The sequence below is a fragment of the Ceratotherium simum genome, chromosome 22 (assembly GCF_057802395.1).
Source record: "Ceratotherium simum simum isolate JZ-2026a chromosome 22, ASM5780239v1, whole genome shotgun sequence".
Lineage (NCBI taxonomy): Eukaryota > Metazoa > Chordata > Mammalia > Perissodactyla > Rhinocerotidae > Ceratotherium > Ceratotherium simum.
In genome coordinates this window covers 7,296,697-7,321,620 of record NC_141921.1, presented here as the reverse complement: position 1 = coordinate 7,321,620, position 24,924 = coordinate 7,296,697, and the positions used below count along the sequence as shown (strand labels likewise).

The 24,924-nt window shown below is 35.2% G+C and overlaps 1 protein-coding gene across 2 annotated transcripts in view; it reads right to left on the bottom strand.

Moving 5' to 3' along the window:
- Positions 1-24,924, bottom strand: part of NRDC (nardilysin convertase) — a 101,291-nt gene that overhangs the window by 35,084 nt on the left and 41,283 nt on the right. For both annotated transcript variants that reach the window (XM_014793780.2, XM_014793781.2), the window contains 3 exons: positions 6,750-6,823; positions 1,962-2,057; positions 812-934 (listed from right to left, as the gene is read on the bottom strand). In XM_014793780.2, the coding sequence (XP_014649266.1) occupies positions 812-934; positions 1,962-2,057; positions 6,750-6,823 (293 nt within the window). The remainder of the gene's footprint in view (positions 1-811; positions 935-1,961; positions 2,058-6,749; positions 6,824-24,924) is intronic.

Below are 24,924 nucleotides of genomic sequence, written 5' to 3'. Positions count from 1 at the left end.
CAAGTCAACTTTAGTGGACTAATTTTGATCATAAATGCAAAAATGTTTTATATTTAAGTGCTAAGCAGCTCTGATCTTAATTTCGACAATAAGAGAACAAAATTTTATAAAAAGGAGAATCACGTTCGGGTGAGAGGATTACTTTTTCAAAAAGAAATGTGCAAACTATAAGGTATGTCAAAAAGGAATAGTTCAGCAACTGACTGACTTTGAAAAACAGTGTAAGGAGACTGAAATGCAAAGAAAACAAAAGAAAGCTACCATGATTTCTCTAATAAGAAAAAGTTAACACAAGTTATTGAAGATAATGATAAAAGGAGGAGAAGAGTAGAGGTATTGATCAGTATTTTACATTTAAGATACTTCTGCTATCAGCACCATGAGGGATTTCAATTAATAAGCCCATTTTACTAGACTCTATGTAAGGATGAAAAGACAGATATCTTGCCCTATAAGAGTTTATGATCAACATAAATTAAATGCAAAACCAGAGATAACAGAGGCAGTAGCTGAATGTGGCTTAAAAGACCAATTCATGACCTATTAGTACATTAGTATGCTTACAGACTTGCCTAGAGACAGGACATATATCTATAAGAGAAAAAACATTTGCCTGAGAATCACACGATTTTGTGCTTTCCTGAGCTTTGCCACTTGCTATACGACCTCTCCAAATCCTGATTTCCTTTAGTTCATATTAGGGTCAAGCACTAAAGTAATTAACAGTGCACTGCAACACTGATCAAAGTAAACAAATCCTAAGAAAGCACTACTTCAGAGTAATTCTAAGGGCCATAATAGATAATATTACCTTTGGATTGAACCACTAAAGTCATGTAATGAGCAGAGTAGTAACGCATCCAGAATTCTCTCAGTCTAGCATGTGTATCAATACTATTCCTTTTTGGCTCATGTTTGAGAGTCTCAGCGTTTCCTGTAAAAAGATGAAAAAGATTATAGAAAAAACTAAGTTTATTTGGTTAAAAGTCTCTACACCAACAACACATGCTCTGCTACTATACATAGCTAATGAAATAACCCAAGTGACTCAAGAATATTGAACCAGAGTGTAATAATAATATCAGTATAAGACAAAAATTCACAAGAAACAATTCTGAATAAGGAATTAATCTTTCATTGGCAATGTCTTAACAACAGTAATTGTCTTAAACTTCCTTTCTTAATAATTAGTCTAGTATTGAATTCAGGTTTTATCTCTGAATTATTTTAATAATATTCTCCATAATTCTTAAAAATAAACCACATAAAGAAAGGATGTCATATAAAATGTATATAACTGTACAAAATATACAGGGAAGCAAAACATCCTTTGAATGAAGTGCCATTTAGATCAACTTATCCCAGATTCTACTTATGGTCAAGAGGATTAATATGAGGCTATAAATGAATTCTAACACTAAGAAAAAGCAGACACCATTTAAACAGTTTAGCAGTCAAAAATTAGGTCACAGCTCAAAAACTATTAGAGAAATCATTGTTGAATCTCTGTTGATAAATGGAAATGTCAGGATAGGGTAAAGCACAGACTTTATAATCAGATAAAGAGAGGTTCAAATCCCACATCCACCACTGTGATTTAAGCAAATTAAATAACTTCCCTGAGCCTGTTTCATCTTTAAACAGGGATGATAATGGTACCCAGCACATAACACTGGTAGTAAATGAATAAATGCGATAATTCATGTAGTGTTAGCAGAGTACCTGGCACCCAGAAACCATTCACAAAATTCTTGATATATTCTTGATATATCCAGTGTCAGAGAACCAAATATAGACATACTTTAACCACTTTTTATTTGAAAAGCTACCTACCTACCTTAAAAGGTAAAAGGTTCTCAGCTACCCTACCTTTATAACCTTCTATTCTTTATCAACTTTTCATATTCTCAATCTTCCTCAATTAGAAAATATGAAATATGATGAAGTATTTAGTATCTTACCCCAAAAAAATTTCCCCATAGGATGTCCAGGTCTAGCAAGGCTTCCAAACAACATTTCCTTTCGGTTTGCATCAGAAGGTCTTGCAAGTTGATACTCTGTCAGTTTTAAAGAAATACTTTTAATAAAATGAAATTCAGTATCTGCTTTATTACTGGAAATTCAAGCTTACAGAACTGAAAGAGGAGAAGTCACAAAAATTAATTTTATGAATTATGTGTTATAAGACTGAGGTGATCTAAGCCAGGCTCTATGACTTAACATATTCTGTAACTTTGCAGAGTCAATTCACCTTTCTAGAGGTTTTCCTTTATTTTCAAATGAAACAGGGTAGTTAATGATCTGAAAGTTTCAACTCTAGGACACTATGTCCAAGATTTTACTGATGAAAGTACTAATAAAATGTTAAATCAAATTCTTGATTATCTGGGAACTTTGTCATATATATTGTTTACATTTCCCCCAAAGCAAACTATGTTGGTAATAAAATATTAATGGTTAAGAACAATTGCTTTCAAGTCAGAAATATCTCAGCTAGAATTCAAGGTCTGCCATTTACTAAGCTGTACAATCTTGAGGAAGTTATCTAACTTCTCTGATTCTATTTCTGCATCTATAAAATGGAGTTACTAGTATCTAGTTCATAGGATTCTTATAAGGATTAAATAAGACAAGATATTTTCCTTTAACAAATATTTACTGAACATCTACTATGTGGCAGGTACTACTAAATTAGTTGCTGGAGGTAGAAATGTGAATAAAAGGGACCAAGTCCCTGCCCTCAAGGAGTTTACATTCTAGCAGGGGAGACTAACAATAAATAAACCAACACATAGATTCTAAACATAATGTCAGTCAGTGATGGGTGCTATAAAGAAAAATAAAGCTGGGTAAGGGAAATTAGAGTGATGACAGGGTGATCATAGAAGGCCTCTCTGAAGAGGTGACAAATGAGCAGAAACCCAAACAAAGTAGGGATAATGTCATAAGAATATGTGGGGGAAGTTTTCCAGGTATGGGAATTATGAATTCAAAGGCTTTAAGACAAGAAATAGCTTAATGAATTCAAAGGCAGCAATGAGGCCAGTGGAGTTGTTTAATAATTGAAGGAGCTTAGTTAGAGCCCAGTAGAAAGTACAGTTTGCTATGGCTAAGTGCTACAACACATAGAGTATTATGAAAATATTTAAGGACTATCATCTAACCTAATTTTGTCTTATTTTTGTGTATGAATTTATTTTGGGGGATGGGCTCATGGAAAGAGGTTTCCCAGGGAGTGACTCAAGTTGAGCCCTGAGGGACAAACTGGAGTTTTTTAGGGAATAGAAAGGGAGGGAGAAATGGGAGTGTGCAAAACATTCTAAGGAGAAAAACTTAAAAGAGATAGAGAATATGGCACCACTGAAAAACAGAAAGAAGGTCAATATGGTTGAACAACGTTCAGAATCAAAGCAGAGGCAAGATATCAGGCTGAAAAGATAAAGAAGAAATAATTTTTGAAAGAGCCTAGTAAGACCTCTGGGAAGCAGTATTGCATGTGTAATAGTACAGATCTTGGTATCATACAGTCATTATTGACTTTGGATCCTCAGTGAAATGACTGATTCTGGGACTTTGGGTTAATTACTTAACCCCTCTAAGCCTCAGTTTCATTATATGTCAAATAAGGATAATGGGGATAATAACAATCACAATAATGCATGCAATAAGTGCTCAATAAATGTTAGCTATTATTATTTATCATAGGAGTAATGGTAAGGCATTGTAGATGTTTAATAAAGAGAGTGACATTATCAGATTTGGACTGTAGTAAGTTGATTCTGGTTGTAAATGTGGAGAACGGATTGAAGGGAAGCAAAAGTAGAGATAGGAAAACTGATTAGGGGCCATCACTGTTATACTTGGTGAAGAGAGTGGAAACTAAAGTGGTGACAGTAGGGATGGAAAGAAGCAGAAGTAAGCATATTCAATGAAATACTTCAGTTATGAGCCATAAGTCTAAATCAAATATGAGACAGTAAAAAATATATATATAGCTTCAACAGAGTAAATAAAAAGAAAATCTCTGTAAAAAATATGAAGATATGGCTATAACACAGGACAAACAACTCCACTAAGTATAGTAGGTTGAATAATGGCCCCCAAAGATGTCCACATCCTAATCGCCAAAAACGATAAATATGTTACCTTATGTGGTAAAAAGAACTTTTGCAGGTGTAATTTAATTAAGGATCCTGAGAAAGAGAGATTATCCTGGATTATCTAGATGGTCCCAATGTAATCATAAGTGTCCTTATAAGAGAAAGGCAAGAGGATCAAAGTCAGAGAGAAGATGTGAGGATAGAAGCAGAGGCCAGAGAGGAGAGAGGATTCCACACTGATGACTCTTAAGATAGAGAAAGGAGCCATAGCCTAGGAATGTAGGTGGTATCTAGAAGGTGGAAAAGACAAGGAAACAGATTTTCCCTTGGAGCCTCCAAAAGGAATGCAGCCCTGAGGAAATATTTTAGACTTCTGACCTCCAAAAGTTTAAGAAAATAAATCTGGGTTATTTTAAGCCACTAAGTGTCTGGTAATTTGTTACAGCAACAACCGGAAACTAATAGAGTAGACATGTAAACATATCCACGAAAACTGATTTAGGACCCCCTACAACTGATAAAAAAAGAGTATAAATATCTGAACAGTTGGAGAACACACTCTGCCATTTGATTAGATAAAAAAAGGCTTTGGCCATATCTTCAATCTCAATCACTAAGATACACTATGTAAGCAATTACACATATTTACATGAGAGCATGAACTATCATTAAAATAAAGATCTAATTATTAAGAATAATTTTTTTCTCTACAATCTTCTCTAAGCAATAAATTAATCCTATTTTAAAATCTACCCTGTGGACATTTACATGAGCTTCTCTTAGTCAATGTATTGAAGAAAATTGTAAAACATTGAATAGACCTATCTGCATTGTACAAATAAATGCTTATAAATGTAGGTGTATAACCACTCCACTGAAAGATTAGACGAAAAACAGATTGTCAACGCAGGGCACAGTGATAAAGTAATGATGTTAAAACTAGGTAATAAATTAAAAACCCAAGAAAGAGAGAATCTCTTCCATAAGCAGATGGAGAGGAATAAAGGAAAAGGAAAACGAGAAGATAAGAGTTTCCAAACTGGCTAATGAATGATAAAGTAGGTTATTACACCAGTTACAATGTAAGAGCTCCCTCATCGCCCTAATCTCAAGTAAATCCTTCATACTTAGAAAGGTAAGTGACTAATGATATATACCTAGCTATTTGGGTCAGATCACAAATTGAAATCTAGGTCTCCTATCATCAAAAACAAACAAATGAAAAAAACAAAAAGCAATGCCTTTAGCTTAAGTTCCTTTTAAACTAAAACAACCTATTGTATGTGTGTGTGTATGTACATATCATATATCACATATGATATTTGTGTATAGGTATCTATTTCTGCATAATATTTCAAAATAAAATATATTCTGGTTTAACTTGTAAAATTGAATTAGAGGTTTAATTTTTTAAACACTGATTTCAAACCACTCTAGAAACTGTATGAAGAAAAACATACTTGAAAGCATTTAAGACACAGAGAATAGTTCCTAGGTCTCAAAAAGTAGGAAAGGCTTTTAGAGTTTTCTTTGGTTATTCTGGTTTTTCATCTACTCAACAAATATTTATCTGGGCTTAGGATAAAACAGACACTGTGACAAGCAAGTAAGAAAAATAAAGAATATAAATGCTTGATCACAAGGAGCTACTAGAGCTGGGAGGAATCTAACTCCATCCCACCCTCTTTTACAAATAAATTGAGGGCCACAGTTAGTGACATTTCTATAAGTAAAACACAAGTCTGGTCGATTCTAGACAGATGGCTCTTTCTAGCCATCTGCAGTTTAGTCAGCCTAGTGAATGCATTAAGTCATTATTAGAGCTAGACACTGAATCAAGCCAAGGAGGAAAATGCTACAAAAGGAGAAGTACAGAGACTTGCCTTTTCAGTTGCTGCAAGCCAAGCCTAACCTATACAAACTGGGTCTCCCCAAGTATAGTATTACATGTTTCTAATGCTAAAATAAAGCAAGCAGGGTTATTCTACAGTGGTGCTATTTATTGATACACTGTAATTAAGAGCTATTTATAGCACAGCTCTATAATGAAGCCTCACCCTATATAAGCACACAGTTTTTCTCATGATCTTCATTCTTTAAATCCCAAAGATAAGAAAGATAAGAAAAGATAAGAAAACTGCCAAAAAGTAAAATTAAATGCATTTCATGCTCAGAGATTTAGTTTCTTTGTCCATAAATATATCACAATTGTTTTCAGAACTACCGAAATTCAAGCCACAAAGCACCTACACATATAGGTAACAAAGGATAAGCTATTTAAAATATCACGATGGTACTTAAAATAAAGCCTCAGAGAAAATGTCTCTTCAAGCAAAAAGAGTATGTAAACTTTTAACGTTTTAACACTCAGTATTAGCTTTAAGAATTAGGCTCTGGTCTTGCACAGGTTAGTCACTATGGTAAAGCCCTCAAAAACAAAGGCTGAAAAACTAAAATCTACCATCCTTTTGATTTATTTCAAATCTATGCTAGACATTTAATGGCTTCAGGAATAAACATGACACATCTATTTCCATTTAGCCCTTCATGATATAAAGATAAAATGGTCTAGTGATAAAGAATGATAAATATGCTAAATAACTGGTTGAATGAAGGAAAGAGTGGTAAGATATGAAGCACTTCTCTTACCACTATCAACTGCTTCAACTTCCCGGTCAATTGCATCTCTGATCATTAGTGGATGGATAAAGAACTGGGCCCATCTGAAAAACAAACAAAAAAACCCCTAGCATTTCTGTTTTTGTTCAGTAAAAGCTTTTTATCAGTCAACGTCTATTTTTTTTTTTTTTTTGTGAGGAGGACTAGCCCTGAGCTAACATCTGATGCCAATCTTCCCCTTTTTTCTTGAGGAAGACTGGCCCTGGGCTAACAGCCATGCCCATCTTCCTCTACTTTATATGGGTCGCCACCACAGCATGGCTTAACAAGTGGTGCATTGGTGCATGCCCGGGATCTGAACCTGCGAACCCCGGGCTGCCGCAGCAGAGCGCACTGATGGTGTTCAGGGCAGGCCAACCCAAGATGCACCACTCTGGTATGTGGATTATTTCGAGCTGAAGACAATAAAGACTCAGAAAACTCAGGAAGAACATTTGAGTTTCCCCTCCCAAACTGCCTCAAGAACTTAAAATATCTGTTTCAGGAAGGAGTTACTATCATGATGGCTGTAATATAATGTAAAATAGATGTTACAGTAGGAAAGGTACCAAGCCCCTCTTATCAAAATTCTGTCTCTTCCGGGCTACATTCTCTGGGTGGCCCTGCTGGGAGTTGCCAGACAAACATTTACATTTATAAGGGAAATCTCCATTTGTAAAGGTATCTCCCTCTCTGTGCTGGGAGGAGGGGGGGATGACCTCATCTCTAAAAACTTATCAGTGTGAAAGCTGAGGCCTTAAATCTGCATAATAACCTTACTCTTGTTTACTGTGCTTTTCTGGTAATCTCCCGTAACTGACTCCCCCCATCCCCAACATCCTCCTTTGTCTTGGGCTGAAGATGGTATTTAAGAGGAGAATCTCTGCTATTGTGCTGAGAAACTCAGTTTCTGTGGTTTCTCCCATATATACATGTTACCAAACTTGGTATTATTTTCTTCTGCTAACCTGTCTTTTTAATTATTTGGCCAGCCAGAAGAACCTTAAGGGAAAGGGCAGAGGGGGATTCTCCCTCTTCCCCTACAGCGTGCACTTAACCGCTGCATCACCAGGCTGGCCCCTCAACGTCTATTTTTTAATTAAGAAATTCTACTAAGTTGGAGATTTAGTTCCTAATCACGCATATGTAAAGTGTAAGTAATATTCTGCATTTCTGTATTTTGAAGTCTACAAACTACTTTTTTTCATTACGAAATATAACCCCCATACAGAAAAATATGTAAACCATGAACATACAGACTAATGTATAAGTGTAAGGTAAACACTTGAGTGGCCACCACCAAGGTCAAGAAACAGACTACTGTCACAACTCCAGAAACAGCACCTATCTGATCTTCAGAGTTAATATCCTGAATGTTATGGTTCTCACTTCTCTGCTTTTCTTTATAGTTTTATCACCTATATATGTATTTCTAGACCAGTGTTTCTTGATCTTTTTTTTTTTTCATTATCAACTGTAAGGAGCTTTTTCAAAAATTTTCTCCTAATCATTCTCCTATGAAATTTTAATACCTGGATATACTATCTGTTTATATACTGTAAGTCTATCTGTGATTTTACAAATAAAAAGTGTATAAAGCCAACTCTTTATTCAATAGAGGGTTACAAATGATTAAATAAAATTTTTAAGTTAAAATTTTAAAGGCTACTACATAGTATTTCACTTAACTTTATAATGTATTTGTTTTTTAATATAATTTATTTACTTAAATTGCGATACATCAAATTACATATGCAAATTATCCATTTATACAATAATAGTGATGTAATCAAATTTTAAAAAATTAAAATTTATTTTTCCAGCAGAAGTAAAACCATTGAAAGGATTAGTTTCCTAAAATATTTAATAAACTTTTTTTGCTTGATCTGAGAAGAAACTTTTAACTTAGCTACTAGATATTCCTTAAGATACTTTCAATATTTTTTTCTTTTCAGTACTTGGTATAACTAATGATAACTATTCAACAAAAGCTGAATAACTTTTGTTAATTAATAAAACAGATTTTTATTTAATTCTAAAAACCCAATTCACACACAAAAGCATGGAATATCAAATATAAACAACATCCACAAGACAGCCAATGGCAACCAAATGGCATGTGCAGACCACCTCTAGCAATGACTTCGAGATAAGCAATCATTTGAAAGTCCTCCAACCATCTATCCACCAGTTTTGTAGCACTGACTTTGCATACGCTTTGTATATCTTCCCCAAACTCAATGTCAGTGTAAATGGTGCTCATGTGATACTTGAGAAAACTCAAAGAGAAATCAAATACTAAGTAAAGATTTTGCCAGGTAGGGTTAAGCTTTGGAGGGCCAGAAACCACTATAATATTGAACATTTTTCTACCCTCCAAGAACCAATTTTTGCCACAAAAGCGAACAATAATCACCCCCACTGAGAATGCATGTTCTAAACAACAGTTTTGTTTTTCAACTTTATATAAACGGAAATATACTGTACATATCCTTTATGTCGGATGTATCTTACAATACTATGTTCTTAATATTCATCCATGATGGTATATGTGGCTATGGTTCATTTATTTTCATTGTAGTAGAATACTCCACTGCATGGTTTTATTCATCCATTCTACTGCTGATGGACATGTGGGCTGGTTCTGGGTTTGCACTATTACAAACAATACTGTCATAAACATTCTTATAAATGTGTACTGGGGCACATGAGCACAAGTTTGTCTAGATATAAATCTAGGAAAGGAAGTCCTTGGTAATAGCATACGCATGCATTAGTTCTACATCACTAGATAATACCAAACTTTTCCAAAGTGACTGTACCAACTTACACTTGCATCAGCAGTTCCAACTCCTCTACTCCTCCACAAACCTCACCCTCACTTGGTATTGTCAGACTTTAAAATTTTCTGCAACTTTTAGGATACTTAAATCTCATACTGGTTTTAATTTACATTTTTCTGATTCCTAATGAAGTTGAACACCATTTCATATAATTATTAATAATTTTAATTTCTTTTCTATTAGGTTGTATTTTTTCTTTTGATTCTAATAGTATATATAATTATCCATTTACATATGATATATTACATATAATCTAATAATTAAAAATCAATAATAGTTATTCTAAATTAATTTCTCTGTTATACGTGTTGCAAATAATTTTTTCCACTTTATACTTGCTTTTTTCACACTTTATGGTATCTTTTGATGAACATAATGTACTATCATTTTTCCTTTATGTTTTATGCTTTTTGTGTCTTGTTTGATAATTTTTACCTAAGCTAAAGTCATATTTATCTCTAAAAGTTTTAGTTGTACTTTTCAATTTTTGGTCTATAATCCATTTAAAATTGATTTTTTGTGTATGTTGTGAGGTAGAGAGTCAATTTTGTTTCTGCCTTTATAGAAGCCCAACTGTCTTGGCATCATTTCTTCAAAAAGTCCTTTCATCACTGCTCCATATTGCCCCTATCAAAAATCAAGTGTCCACATATGTGTTGGTGTATTTCCAGTATCTCTATTCTATTCCATTGGTCTCTTTGCTTAGCCCTGTGCTAACACCACAATGTCCTAATTACAAAACAATATTAGCATCTGGTAGGTCAATTCTTGCTACCTCGTTATTTTTCCAATTCAAAAGTATCTTGGCTATACTTAGCCCTCTACGTTTCCTTATAAATTTTAGAATTAGCTTGTCTATTTAAAACTAAATAAATCTTCTGAGATTATGGTTTCGATATCACTGAATCTGTACACCAACTGGGGAAAACTAACATGACTGAAAAAATAAGGCTTCAAATCCATGAATAGTATCTCTCTCAATTTATTTAGGTCGTCTTCAATATCTCATTATAAGGTTTTAATATATTTTCCATAAAGAGGTCTTATAAGCCAGCCCTGGTTGTCTAGTGGTTAAAATTTGGCACTCTCACTGCCACAGCCAGGGTCATTTCCGGTCAGGGAAGCATACCACCTGTCTGCTGGCTGTCATACCGTGGCAGCTGCGTGTTGCTACGATGCTGAAAGCTATGCCACCGGTATTTCAAATACCAGCAAGGTCACCCATTGTAGACAGGTTTCAGTGGAGCTTCCAGACTAAGACACACTAGGAAGAAGGACCTGGCTACGCACTTCCAAAAAAATTGGCCACGAAAACCCTATAAATAGCAGCAGAGCACTATCTGATATAGTGCCAGAAAGTGAGAGGATGGTGCAAAAAGACCAGGCAGGGTTTTGGGGGGCCAGCCCCGTGGCGCAGCGGTTAAGTGCATGCACTCCACTGTTGGCGGCCCAGGTTCAGATCCCGGGCGCGCACCGACGCACCGCTTGTCAGGCCATGCTGTGGCGGCATCCCACATAAAGTGGAGGAAGATGAGCACGGATTTTAGCTCAGGGCCAGTCTTCCTTAGCAAAAAGAGGAGGATTGGCATGGATGTTAGCTCAGGGCTGATCTTCCTCACAGAAAAAAAAAAAAGACAGGCAGGGTTCTGCTCTGCTGTACACAGGATCACTAGAAGTTGGAATCGACTCGACAACACCAACAACAACAAAAAGAAGTCTTATACATAACTTTTGGAATGATTTCTGAGTGCTTATTTTTATAGCTTTTATAAAGGTTGTTTTCTTTATTTCGATTTCTAACTGTTGCTGCTACATACAAATACTACTACTTTCATATGTTAAATATATTATCATTTTTATTTTGCATGCAAAGCTACATTACTAAATTCTGTTAATGTTAAGAATTTATCTGTAGATTTCGGATTTTCTATGTTCACAATCATATCATCTGCTATGACAGTTGTGTATTTTGCTTATTTTTCTTTCCTGCCTAATAGAATGATAACAGAAGCAAACACAACCTGCATCTGTCTTGTTCCTGATCTCATCTTGAAAGCTTTCAAGGTTTCTCCATTAAATATAAGGTTTGGTTTCAAATATCAAATATCGTATTTAGAAAGTTGCCTTATACTGTTTGCTAAGAGCATCTTCGTGGATACTGAATTTCATCACACATTTTTTTCTACATATATTGAGACATGGTTTTTCTCCTTCAATCTGACAATGTGATGAACTACATTAATTGATTTTCTAATGTTAATCCTATTCATATTTCTAGGATGAACCCAACTCAGTATTGCTATATCATCCTTATTATATATTGCTGTTTGTGAGTGAGTCTGGTCTATAATTCTTCTTAAATTATACTTTCTTATATCAAGGTCATGCTACCTTCATAACTGACATAAGAATTATTTCTTCAATTTTTTATAGAACTCTAAAAGTTTATTTTTGAGATTATTCATTACTGATTCATTTCTTTAATGATTATAGATTATTCAAACTTTTTCATTATAATTTCTCCTTGTGAGTTTTATAAATTATATTTCTAAGAATTTACGTACTTCACCTACTTTTTTCATTTACTGGTATAGGTTGTTCAAAATACCTTATTATATTTTTAATATCTGCAAGATCTGGTCACATTCTTTTACATTCCTGGTATTTGCACATACTCTCTTTCTTCTCTTGACCAGTCTTGTGAAAGGTGTATCTTTTATCAGTTTTTTCAAAGAACCAACATTTAGCTTTCTTGAAACTCTATCATATGTTTGTTGTTTCTATTGAGAAATAATTCACATACCACAAAATTCCCCTTTTAGGCTGGCCCGGTGGTGCAAGCGGTTAAGTGCGCACGCTCCAGTGCGGTGGTCCAGGGTTCACCAGTTTGGATCCTAGGTGCACACCGACACACTGCTTGTCAAGTCATGCTGTGGCAGCGTCCCATATAAAGTAGAGGAAGATGGGCATGGATGTTAGCCCAGGGCCAGTCTTCCTCAGCAAAAAAAAAAAAAAAAAAAAAGAGGAGGATTGGCAGATGTTAGCTCAGGGCCAATCTTCCTCAAAAAAAAAAAATCCCCTTTTAAAGTGCACAATGAAGCGGATTTTACTATATTCACAGGATTATGCAAACATTACCGCTGTTTAGTTTCAGAACATTTTCATTACCCAAAAATAAACTCTGTACCTGTTAACAGTCATTAGCCATTCCCCCATCCTCCCACCCCTGGCAACTACTAATCTACTTTTGGTCTCTATGGATTTGCCTATTCTGGACATTTTCTATAAAAGGAATCATACACTATGGGGCCTTTGGTGTCTGGCCTCTTTCACTTAGGATAACGTTTTCAAGATTCATTCATACTGTAGCATGTATCCCTTCTTATTGCTGAGTAATATTCCTTTGTATGGATATACCACATTTTGTTTATCCATTCATCAGTTGATGGACATTTGGGTTGTTTCTACTTTTGACCTAGTAAGAATAATGCTCTCGTGAACACTCATGTACAAGTTTTTGTGTAGACATATGATTTCAATTCTCTAGGGTATATACTAAGAGTGGAACTGCTGGGTCATACGGTAACCCTATGTTTAACTTTTTGAGGAAGCACTAAATCATTTTCCAACACTCCTGCACCACCAGTAATGTATGAAAGTTCAAATTTATCCATATACTCAGCAATAATTATTATTATTGCTCTTTTTGAAGTGGTGTGAAGTGGTATCTGATTGTGGTTTTGATTTTCATTTTCCTAGTGACTAATGACCTTGAGCATCTTTTCATGTGCTTATCGGCTATTTGCATATCTTCTTTGGAGAAATGTCCATTCAAATTCTTTGCCCATTTTTAAACTGGGTTGTCTTTTTATTGTTGAGCTGTAAGAGTTCTATATATATTCTGGGTACCAGTCCCTTATCAGATATATGATTTGTAAGTATTTTCTTCCATTCTGTGAGTTGTCTTTTCATTTTCTTCATAGGGCACTTTAAAGCAAAAAAGTTTTTAATTTTGAATACAATTTATCTAGTTTTTCCTATGTTATTTCCACTTTTGGTGTCATATCTGAAAAACTATTGCCAAATCCAAGGTCACAAAGATTTATGCCTGTTTTCTTCAGAGTTTTATGCGTTTTGCTCTTATATTTAAGTCTATGACTCAACTTGTTAATTTTTGTATATGGTGTGACTAAAGAGTCCAACTTCATTCTTTGGCATATGGATATCCAGTAGTCCCAGTATCATTTGTTGAAAAACTGTTCTTTCCTATTGAATTATCTTGGCACCCTTGCAACTGACCACAAATCTAACAGTTTATTACTGGAGTCTCAATTCTATTCCACTGATCTATATGTCTATTCTTATGCCAGCACCATGTTGCCTTGATTACCATAGCTTTGAGAAAGTTCTGAAATTGTGAATATGAGTCTTTCAACTTTGTTCTTTTTCAAGATAATTTTGGCTATTCTTGGTCTCATCCTTTCCATATGAATTTTAGGATCAGCTCATCAATTTCTTCCAAAAAGGCAGCTGCAATTTTGATAAAGACTAAGTTGAATCTGTAGATCAATTTAGGAAGTACTGCCACCTTAATATTAAGTCTTCCAATCTATGAACGTGAGATGTCTTTCCATTAATTTAGGTCTTCTTTAATTTCTCTCAACAATTTTTTGTGGCTTTCCACATACAACTCTTGCACATCTTTTGTTAAATTTATTTCTAAGTATTTTATTCTTTTTGATGCTATTGTAAAAGGAAATTTTTTCTTAATTTCATTTTTGGATTTTTCATTGCTAGTGTATAGAAATACACTTGATTTTTATACATTGATTGTATCCTGCAAAAACACTTGATTTTTGTACATTGACTGTATCCTTGTATCCTGCAACCTTGCTGAACTCAATATTAGCTCTAATAGTTGTTTGTTTTTTTTTTTTCCCCCAAAGCCCCAGTAGACAGTTGTATGTCATAGCTGCACATCCTTCTAGTTGCTGTATGTGGGACGCGGCCTCAGCATGGCCGGAGAAGCGGTGCGTCGGTGAGCGCCCGGGATCTGAACCCGGGCCGCCAGCAGCAGGGCACGCACACTTAACCGCTAAGCCACGGGGCCGGCCCTCTAATAGTTCTTTTGTGGAATCTGTACTATTCTCTATACACAATGAGTTCTTGTTATTTGTGGTAATGTTCTCTAAAGTTGCCATGACTGCTGAATTAGTGAATACTGAAGCACTGTCCTATGAGAAATATGTACACACACACAGATTATGATCTTAAGTCCTAAAGGTATCTCATCCTAGTAGATTCTCTTTTCCTTATTTCACAAAAGAGAGAATGAGGTTTGGAAGTGTTAAGTAACTTGCTTGAGGTCACCTCACTAATGGGTGCCAGAGTTGGGATTCAAACTCCGTCAAACTTGCTCCAGAGCTGGAGCTTCTTTTACTATATTGTACTGTCCCCTTTTGTCTCCATGCTCTGGTCACCTCTGTAGGGAGGCTGAACAAAAAGGCAGGGTGCTGCTTTGTTCGACCTCAGCTAACAACGTGTGTGTCAGGAACTCAAATTTTTCACAACAATTTTCAAAAATTTTCACATGTCCATGAATGACTGCAAAAGCACAGTGAGTATTGATTTTGGAGCTACAAATAAATTTTACTAAGTAGGTGAATTCTCCACAAATAATGAGAATCAACTGTACAAGATTATATTATCTGCACATAGAGATAGTTTTACTTCTTCTTTTCCGACCTGCATGCCTTTAATTTCATCTTCTTGTCTAACTGCCCTGGCTGAAACCTTCGGTACAATGTTGAATAGAAGTGGTGATAGCTGACATCTTGATCCTGATCTTTGGGGAAAAGCTTTCAATCTTTCACAAATAAGTATGATGTTAGTTGTTGGTTATTCATAGAAACCCTTTATCAGGTTGAGGAAATTCCCTTTTTTTGTGTGTGAGGAAGATCAGCCCTGCTCTAACCTTTGCCAATCCTCCTCTTTTTTTGCTGAGGAAGACTGGCCCTGGGCTAACATCCGTGCCCATCTTCCTCCACTTTATGTGGGATGCCGCCACAGCATGGCTTGCCAAGCGGTGCGTCGGTGCGCGCCCAGGATCCGAACCAGCGAACCCCAGGCTGCCACAGCGGAGCGTGTGCACTTAACCGCTTGCGCCACCGGGCCAGCCCCAAGGAAATTTATTAAGTGTTTTATCATAAAAGGGTGCTAGATTTTGTAAGATGCCTTTTCTGTTTATATTAAGATGATATACTGAGATAACATGGCATATTACATTGATTGATTTTTGTATGGTGAACTAATCTTGCATTCCTGGAATAAATCCCACCTGGTCATGGTGTATAATCCTTTTTATAAGTTCCTGGATTCAGTTTCACAGTATTTTGTTGAGGAATTTTGCATCTATATTCATAAGGGATATTGGTCTGTAGTTTTCTTTTCTTGTAACGTCATTGTCTAGTTTTGGTATCAGAGTAACACTGGCTTCATAGAATGAGTTAGGAAGTGTCGTCCTATTTTTTAGAAGAGTTTATGAAGCATTAGTGTTAATCCTTCTTTAAATGTTTGGTAGAATTTACCAGTGAGGCCATGTGGGCCCACACTTCTCATTTGGAAAGTTCTGATTACTAATCCAATCTCTTATTACAGGTCTATTCATATTTTCTGTCTTCTTGACTCAGTTTCAGAAGATTATGTCTTTCTAGATATTAGTCCATTTCATCTGGGTTATCTATTTGTTGGCATACAAATCATTCACAGTATTCCATTATACTCTATTTTGGTAAGATCATAATAATGTTCACTCTCTCACTCCTGATTTTAATAATATGAGTCTTCCTTTTTCTTGGTCATTCTAGCTGAAGGTTTGTCAATTTTGTTCATCTTTTCAAATAACCAACTTTTGGTTTTCTTTATTTTCTCTATTGTTTTTGTATTCCCTATTTCATTTATTTCAACTCTAATTTTTATGATGTCATTCCTTCCGTGTACTTGCTTTAGATTGCTCTTCTTTGCCTAGTTAATTAAAAAAGAAGTTTAGGTTATTGACCGGAGATCTTTCTTTTTTAATGGAGATGTTTACAGCTATAAACTTCCCTCTGATCACTGCTTTTGATGCATCCCATTAGTTTTTGTATGTTGTTTCCATTTTCACTAGTCTCTAAGTATTTTTTAATTTCCCTTGTGATTTCTTCTTTGACCCACTGATTAAGAGTATATTGCTTAATTTCTACAGATTTGTGGAATTACCCAAATTTCCTTCTGTTATTGATTTCTAATTACATTCCACTATTAGAGAACACACTCTAAATAATCCTTTCAAATCTATTGGGAATTGTTTCATGACCTAATATATGCCTATGCTGGGAAATGATCCATGCTGTATGTGAGAAGAACATGTGTTCTGCTGATATGGGGTGGAATGTTCTATAGATGTCTGTTGGTTTACATGGTTGTGCACGTCTTCTATTTCTTATTGATCTATCTAGTTCTATCCTTTATTGAAAGTTGGATATATATATTTTCAACTATTATTATTGAATTGTGTATTTCTCTCTTCAATTCTGTCACTTTTTGCTTCATGTATCTTGGGGCTCTTTTGAGAAATGACTGTATGTTTATAAGTGTTATATCTTTTTGATGAATTGACCCTTGCATCATTATAAAATTCCCTTGTCTCTAGTAACAATTTTCATCTTAAAGTGTATTTTGTTTGATGTTAGTATAGCCACTTCAGCTCCCTTTTAATTACTATTTACATAGTATATGTTTTTCCATTTCTTCATTACCAAACTATTGGTGTATTGTAATCTAAAGTGTCTCTCTTATAGACAGCATGTATAGTTGAGTCAGGTTTCTTTATCCGTTCTGCCACACTATCTGTCTTTTAATTGGAACACTTAATCCATTTACATTTATTTTAATTACTGATAAAGTAGGATTTATGTCTGCCTTTTGCTATTTGTTTTCTATAAGTCTTATATCTTTTTTCTCTTCTCTTCCTCCATTGCTGCTTTTTTTTGTTAAAATAGATATTTTCTAGCATACCATTTTAATTCCCTTATTATTCTTTTACTGTATGTTTTAAGTTATTTTCTTAACTAACATATTAACTTATAACAATCCATTTTGAATTTATACCAACTTAATTTTAATAGTACACAAAAACTTTGTTCCTATATACCTGTTCTCTCTCCCCTCCTTTGTACTATTATTGTTATACAAATCATGTCTTTATACATTATATGTCTATCAACACAGATTTATAATTTTTACTTTATTTAGTTAGATGTCTTTTAAATTAGATAGAAGGAAAAAAATTTACAAACAAAAAGTATATTTATATTTTTATATTTATCTATGTAGTTACCTTTACCAGTGCACTTTATTTCATCATGTGGATTTGAGTGTCCTTTCATTTCAGCCTGAAGGACTACATTTAATATTTCATATAGAGAAGATCTGCTGGTGACAAACTTAGTTTTTAATTTACCTGAGAATATCTTAATTTCTCTATTTAGAAAGATATTTTTGCTGGATATAGAACTCTTGGTTGATAGTCTTTTTCTTTCAGCACTTTGAATGTCATACTACTGCCTTCTTGCCTCCATGGTTTCTGATGGGAAATCAGCTGTTTACCTTATTGAGATAATCTTGTATGAGAAGAACAGCTCCTCTTGTGCTACTTTCAAGATTCTCTTTATATTTGGCTTTTGACAGTTTGATTATACAAATGGTCCCCAACTTACAATGGTTTGACTTACAATTTTTTGACTTAACAATGGTGCAAAAGTGATACATACTCATAGAAATCATATTTTGAATTTCGATTTTTCCCAGGCTAGTGATAGGTGGTATGATACTCTCTCGTGATGTTGGGCAGTGGCAGTAAGCCACACCTCTCAGTCGGCAATGTGATCATGAAGGCAAACAACTGATACAATAATTCTGTACCCATACAACCATTCTGTTTTTCACTTTCAGTACAGTATTCAATAAATTACATGAAATATTCAATACTTTATTATAAAATAGGCTTTGCGTTAGATGATTTTGCCCAACTGTAGGCTAATGTAAGTGTTCTGAGCACACTTAAGGTAGGCTAGGCTAAGCTATGATGTTTGGTAGGTTAGGTGTATTAAATGCATTTTCAACTTATGATATTTTCATCTTATGATAAGTTTATAGGGACATAACCCCATCGTAAGTCAAGGAAGATCTATAATACATCTTTTTGTGGTTGTCATTGTGTTTATCCTTCTTGGAATCTTTTGAGCTTCTTGAATGTGTAGATTTTTGTCTTTTCTCAAATTTGGGAAGAGTCTGGCTGTTATGTCTTCAAGAATTCTTTCTACCCCTTTTTCATTTCCTTTTGGAACTCCCATGATGCATGTGTTAGTATGTTTAACGGTGTCCCACAGATCTCTGAGGCTCTATTTACTTTTCTTCTTTTTTCTTTCTGATCCTCAGATTGGATAATCTCAATTGACCTATCTTTAAGCTGATTGATTCTTTCCTCTGCCAGCTCAAGTCTGCTGTTGAACCCTTCTAGTGAATTTTTCATGTCAGTTGTACTTTTTGACTCCAGAATTTCTATTTGGTTCTATTTAATAATTTGTATCTCTTTATTGATATTTTCTATTTAGTGAGACATCATTCTCATACTTTCCTTTAGTTCTTAGACATAGTTTTCTTTAGTTCTTTGAACATACTTAAAGCAGCTGATTTAAAGTCTTTGTCTAGGAAGTCTAGAATCTGGGCTTTCTCAGTGACAGTTTCTACTGACTGCTGTTTTTCCTATGTATGGGCCATACTTTGCATCCCTTGTAATTTTCTGTTGAACATTTTAAATAATATAATGTGGCAACTCTGGAAATCAAGATTCTCCTCCCTCCTCAGGATTTGTTGTTATTCCTGTTTGTTGTTGTTACTGTTTATTTATTTAATGATTTTCTTATCCTAATTCTGTACTGTATTCTTTGACAAGTGTAACCACTGCTTGGTTAGCTTAGTGGTACTCTTTCCTTAAATGCCTGGAATGAGTAAGTCTCCCAGCCTTGCCAAGAGGCTCTCTGTGCATATTGAGGCATGCCCTCAGCACTCAGTCAGGTAGTTTACAACTCTGCCTTAGCCATCACATCCTCCTTGTGCAGAGACTCAAGGTCAGCCAAGGTGAGAGCATAAGGCCTTTTCAGGTCTTTCTTGAGCATGCTCACAGCGCTGGACATGGCACAGCCATATGCATGTATGTGGCCTTCAAGATTCCCAGGAATATATTGGAGCTTTTCAAAGCCCCTTTGGACATCTGATTTTCCAGTTCTTCCTTTTAAGCTTTTTCAATAGCCTATTTGTTTGCCCCAACTGTTATCTACTGCCTCAGGCAGCCACAACGTTAAACAGCTGTCTCTAAATGTTTTGGACAAACACCTCCAGAGAAAAAGTTTTGCAATGAGTGAGTTCCCCGTCAGGTCAAATACAGAAAAGTCCTGTGAATGGTGGTTCCCAAGGAACTGCTAGACAGATCAAATAATGACTATTATCCAGAATGATGTTTTCAGAGAGCTCCAAATGCATCCAGCCCCCTCCAGTGGCTGCTAGACTGCTGGTTTTTACCGATTGTGGGAACTCATGGTTTTCAAGACCACTGTGGACTGGGTAGAGGGAATGGAGATAGGGCAAGTTAAAATGCCACAAAGCACTGTTCTTACTAAGATTCAGTCACTTGCTTTAATAAATACTCCTTGGATTATTGCAAGCTTCTGGTTATTTCCAGAGTTCAGAAAAAGTTGATTTTTGACAGTTTTGGCAATGTTCTCATTGCTTTTATAGAGGAGAGGCTTTTCAGAGGTCCTAACTTCACCATTTCTGCTAATGTCAGTTTGCTTTATATTTCATTAATTTCTGCTCTTGTCTTTATCATTTCCTTTCTTTGGGAATATTTTGCTAGTCTTATTCAGACTTCCTGAGATTAATTACCTCATATATTTTAAGTCTTTTTTCTTTTCTAACATATACATTTAAGATTATACATTTCCCTCTAAGTACCACTATACTCGCATCCCACAACTTTTGCTCTATATTATTTTTATAATTCAGTTCAAAATGTTTTCTAATTTCAGACATGCTTTCCTCTTTTATCCACGTGTTTCTTTTTTTTTTTTTAATAATTTTATTTATTTATTTTTTTCCCCCAAAACCCCAGCATATACTTGTATGTCATAGTTGCACATCCTTCTAGTTGCTGTATGTGAGACGCGGCCTCAGCATGGCCAGACAAGCGGTGCGTCGGTGCGCGCCCGGGATCCGAACCCGGGCCGCCAGCAGCGGAGCGTGCACACTTAACCGCTAAGCCACGGGGCCGGCCCTATCCAGGTGTTTCTTAAAAGCATGCTTAATTTCCAAACATAAGGGGATGTTCTAGTTGTCTTTCTGCTACTGATTTCTAGCTAAATTTTAATTATGCACAGCAATCACAAAACATAATTAATATGATTTCAATTCTTTGAAATTGGAGACTGAATTTGTGGCTTAAAATATAGTCAACTTTAGGGGCCGGCCCAGTGGCGTAGTGGTTGGGTTCGCATGCTCCACTTTGGCAGCCCAGGGTTCACGGGTTCGGATCCCAGGCACAGACCTACACACCGCTTATCAGGCCATGCTGTGGCAGGCATCCCACATGTAAAGTAGAGGAAGATGGGTGCAGATGTTAGCCCAGGGCCAATCTTCCTCAGCAAAGGGAGGAGGATCGGCAACAAATGTTAGCTCAGGGCTAATCTTCCTCAACAAAACAAACAAAATATGGTCAACTTTTTAAAGTGTTCGATTACACTGAAAAAAATCTGTAGTCTGAAGCTGTTGGTTAAGCATTCTATATATGTCAATGAAAAAAAACAGTGGTAATCCTGTTGTCCCAATCTTCTATGTCCTTACTGATTTTCTTTATTGTTGTTCTATCAATTACTGAGAAGGAAGTGTTAAGTCTCCCACTGCAGTTGGTTATTTGTGCACTTGTCCTTATATGTGATTTATTTTGAGGCTATGTTATTAGAGTGTTCAAACTGGAAACAATTATGTCTTCCTAGATAAGTTTTATCGATATGAAGTGAGCCTCTTGAACAACAGTAATTTTTTTTTGTCTTGAAGTCTATTTTTTTCTGATAGCAATGAAATGAAATCTCTGATAGGAGATTGGTCTTCTTTATACTGGTATATATATCTGCATGGTATGTTACCTTATGACCCTTTATGTTCAACCTTTCTGTATCTTTACGTTACATCTAAGTCTTAACAACTGTTTGATTGGGTTTTTAAGAATGCAGTCTGACAATGTTTGTCTTTTAACTAGAAGTTAGTCCATTTACATTTAATGGGAATTATATGTACACAGTATATATATATATGGATCAACATCCACCCCCATCCTACTTTGTACTGTTTGTCCCACTTGTTCTGTTTTTGTCTCTTCCATTTTTTTCTTCTTTGAATTTACTTAAAAAAAAAAATTTTATTAACCTAAATCTATTATGAGGAAACAATGAAATTCAGAACATAAGAAATTCTATGACTCTTCACAACAGTAAAAATCATGAAAAAGCAAAAAGAGCAGAGAACTAAAGACTAAAGAGACATAATAACTGTATGGAATTCATGTATCTTGATTGGATCATAAGTCAAAACAAATAGCTAAAAAGACATTTTGGGTACAATTCAGTTTGAATATGCTCTATATCTTAGATAAGGTTATGGAACTATTAAATTTTCTTAAGTAGGATAATGGTATTGTGGCTTTGTAGGGGAATGTCTATTTTGATAGGAGATGAATGTTGAAGTATTTAGGGGTGAAGTATCGTGAAATATGGTCACTTTGAAATTGTTCAGAAAAAGAATATAGAGAGAGAGAGATAAAGCAAATTTCGCAAGGTAAAGGGTAATGAGTCTTATTTGTACTATCCTTTCAACTTCTCTGTATATTTGAAATTTTTCAAAATAAGGTTGAAAAAATTATAGAAAGATATCTATTGATGCAATGTACTGTTAAGTGAAAGTGTATGTATGGTACAATTCTATTTTTGTAAAAGAAATAATATTTATACATATGCATAAACATATGTTAGGGAAATGCTAGCTGCTCTAACAAAGGGACCAAAAATGTGATGACTTGATCAAAAAGGAAGTTTATTTCTTGCACCTGTGAATGTCCAGGTTGGATGAACCAGATCAGTAGGCAACTTTCCTCCACTTGGACTTTCAAGGACTCAGGCTCATGATGGTTCTGTTATCTTCAACACATGACTTTCAAAGTTGCTGCCTTTCCAGCTGAGGTGCAGGGCCAGAGATTATCTCTGAAGTAGGCTGCACATATCACTTCTGCTCCCACTTCACTGGTGAAACGTTCCTCCTAAGGCTACACCTAGTTGCAGAGGAGGCTGAAAATTTCGGTTCAAGGTGGGCAGCCACCTCCCAGCTTCAACTTTTATCACTTGAGAAAAGATTTTGTTGGAAAGCTAGTAGTCTCCATTACAGTCATTAAAAAGGGCTTGTAGGCTGCCTCCAGCCTAAGCCAGTTCCTACTCATCCTTCAGGTCCCAGAAAACACCACCTCCTTCATGATGCCTCCCTTGACTTCTCATCTTTTCTTGTGAGTTCCTTTGGAATTTAGAATTGGTACCACCCAATTTATCACTTAATTAAATGTTTTTTTTTAATTATTCCAAATATCTTCCTTGTACTGGGTTGGAATTTTTACACCCAAATTCTGTTCTTTTAGAAGCTAACCTAGTAAATAACTTATCAACGTCTACCTTACAAAAAATCTTTTTTTCCATTTACCATTATTCCTGACTGATATGTTATTGTTGTTGTTTTAATCATGTACACTTTTAAATCTCACAATTATTGTTTTAAGTAATAAATGTACATTTATATTTACTCACATAAAATGACTTTCATTGTTCTTCTATTTTTTTGTGTGTCTGTGACCTTGATTTTCCTTCCGCCTGAAATAAATTCTTTAGAATTTCCTTTGGTAAGTTGGCTGATGGCATGCTTTCTCAATTGTGTGTCTGAAGGTCTATTTTACAACCACTCTTAAAAGATATTTTTGCTTGGTGTAGAATTTGTAGGTGATAGTTATTTTCTTTCAGGCTATTGCAGGTATCCCACTCTGTTTTAGCTTCTACTATTGCTGTTGAATAGTCACCTATCAATCTACCTAATATTCCTTTGAAGGAATTCTGCTCTCTTATCTGGCAAAGATTTTTATACAGGCATACTTCGTTTTATTGCACCTCGCTTTATTGCGCTTTGCAGATACTGTGTCTTTCACAAGACCTTCCACCAACAAAAAGATTACAAGTCACTGAAGGCTCAGACAATGGTTAGCATTTTTTAGCAATAAAGTTGTGTGTTTTTTTTTTTTTGGTGAGGAAGATGGGCCCTAAGCTTACATCCATTGCCAATCTTCCTCTTTTTGCTGAGGAAGATTAGCCCTGAACTAACATCTGTGCCTGTCTTCCTCTATTTTGTATATGGGATGCCTCCACAGCATGGCTTGATGAGTGGTGTGTAGATCCACACCCTGGATCCAAACCCGAGAACCCTGGGCCACCGCAGCAGAGTCTGCAAACTTAACCACTATGCCACTGGGCCATCCTCTACAATAAAATATTTTTTAAATAAGGTATATACATTGTTTTTTTTTAGACATAATGCTATTGCACACTTAATAGACCACAGTGTAGTGTAAACATAGCTTTTATAAGCACTGGGAAACCAAAAAACTTGTGTGACTCACTTTATTGTGATATTCGCTTTATTGCAGTGGTCTGGAACTGAACCCGCAATATCTCTGAGGTATGTCTGTATTTGGTTTTCTGCAGTATCACTGTTTTTCTACATATGGATCTCTCTCAATGCATACTTTTGAAATTTGTTAGACTTCTTTAACCCATGACTTGATGCTCTGGAAAATATCCAATGATCAATCCTTCAAATATTGTGTCTACTCCATTTTTCTCTATCTTCCTTCTAGAACTCTAAATATATTGAACATTTTCACTCTATCCTCTATGCCTCTTTTCCTTTTTTCTGTAGTTTTCATCTTTTTTTTTTCTCTTTATGCTGTATTTGGGATTTCTTTTGGACTATCTTCTGGTTCATTAATTCTATCTTCAGCTATATCTACTCTTTTCTTAAACTTGTCCATTGGGTTTTCAATTTCAATTATCATATCTCAGTTCAAGATATTCCTTTTTTATTTTTCAAATCTCAAATGTCACATTTTATAGTTTCGTATTCCTTGCAACTGTATTCAAACT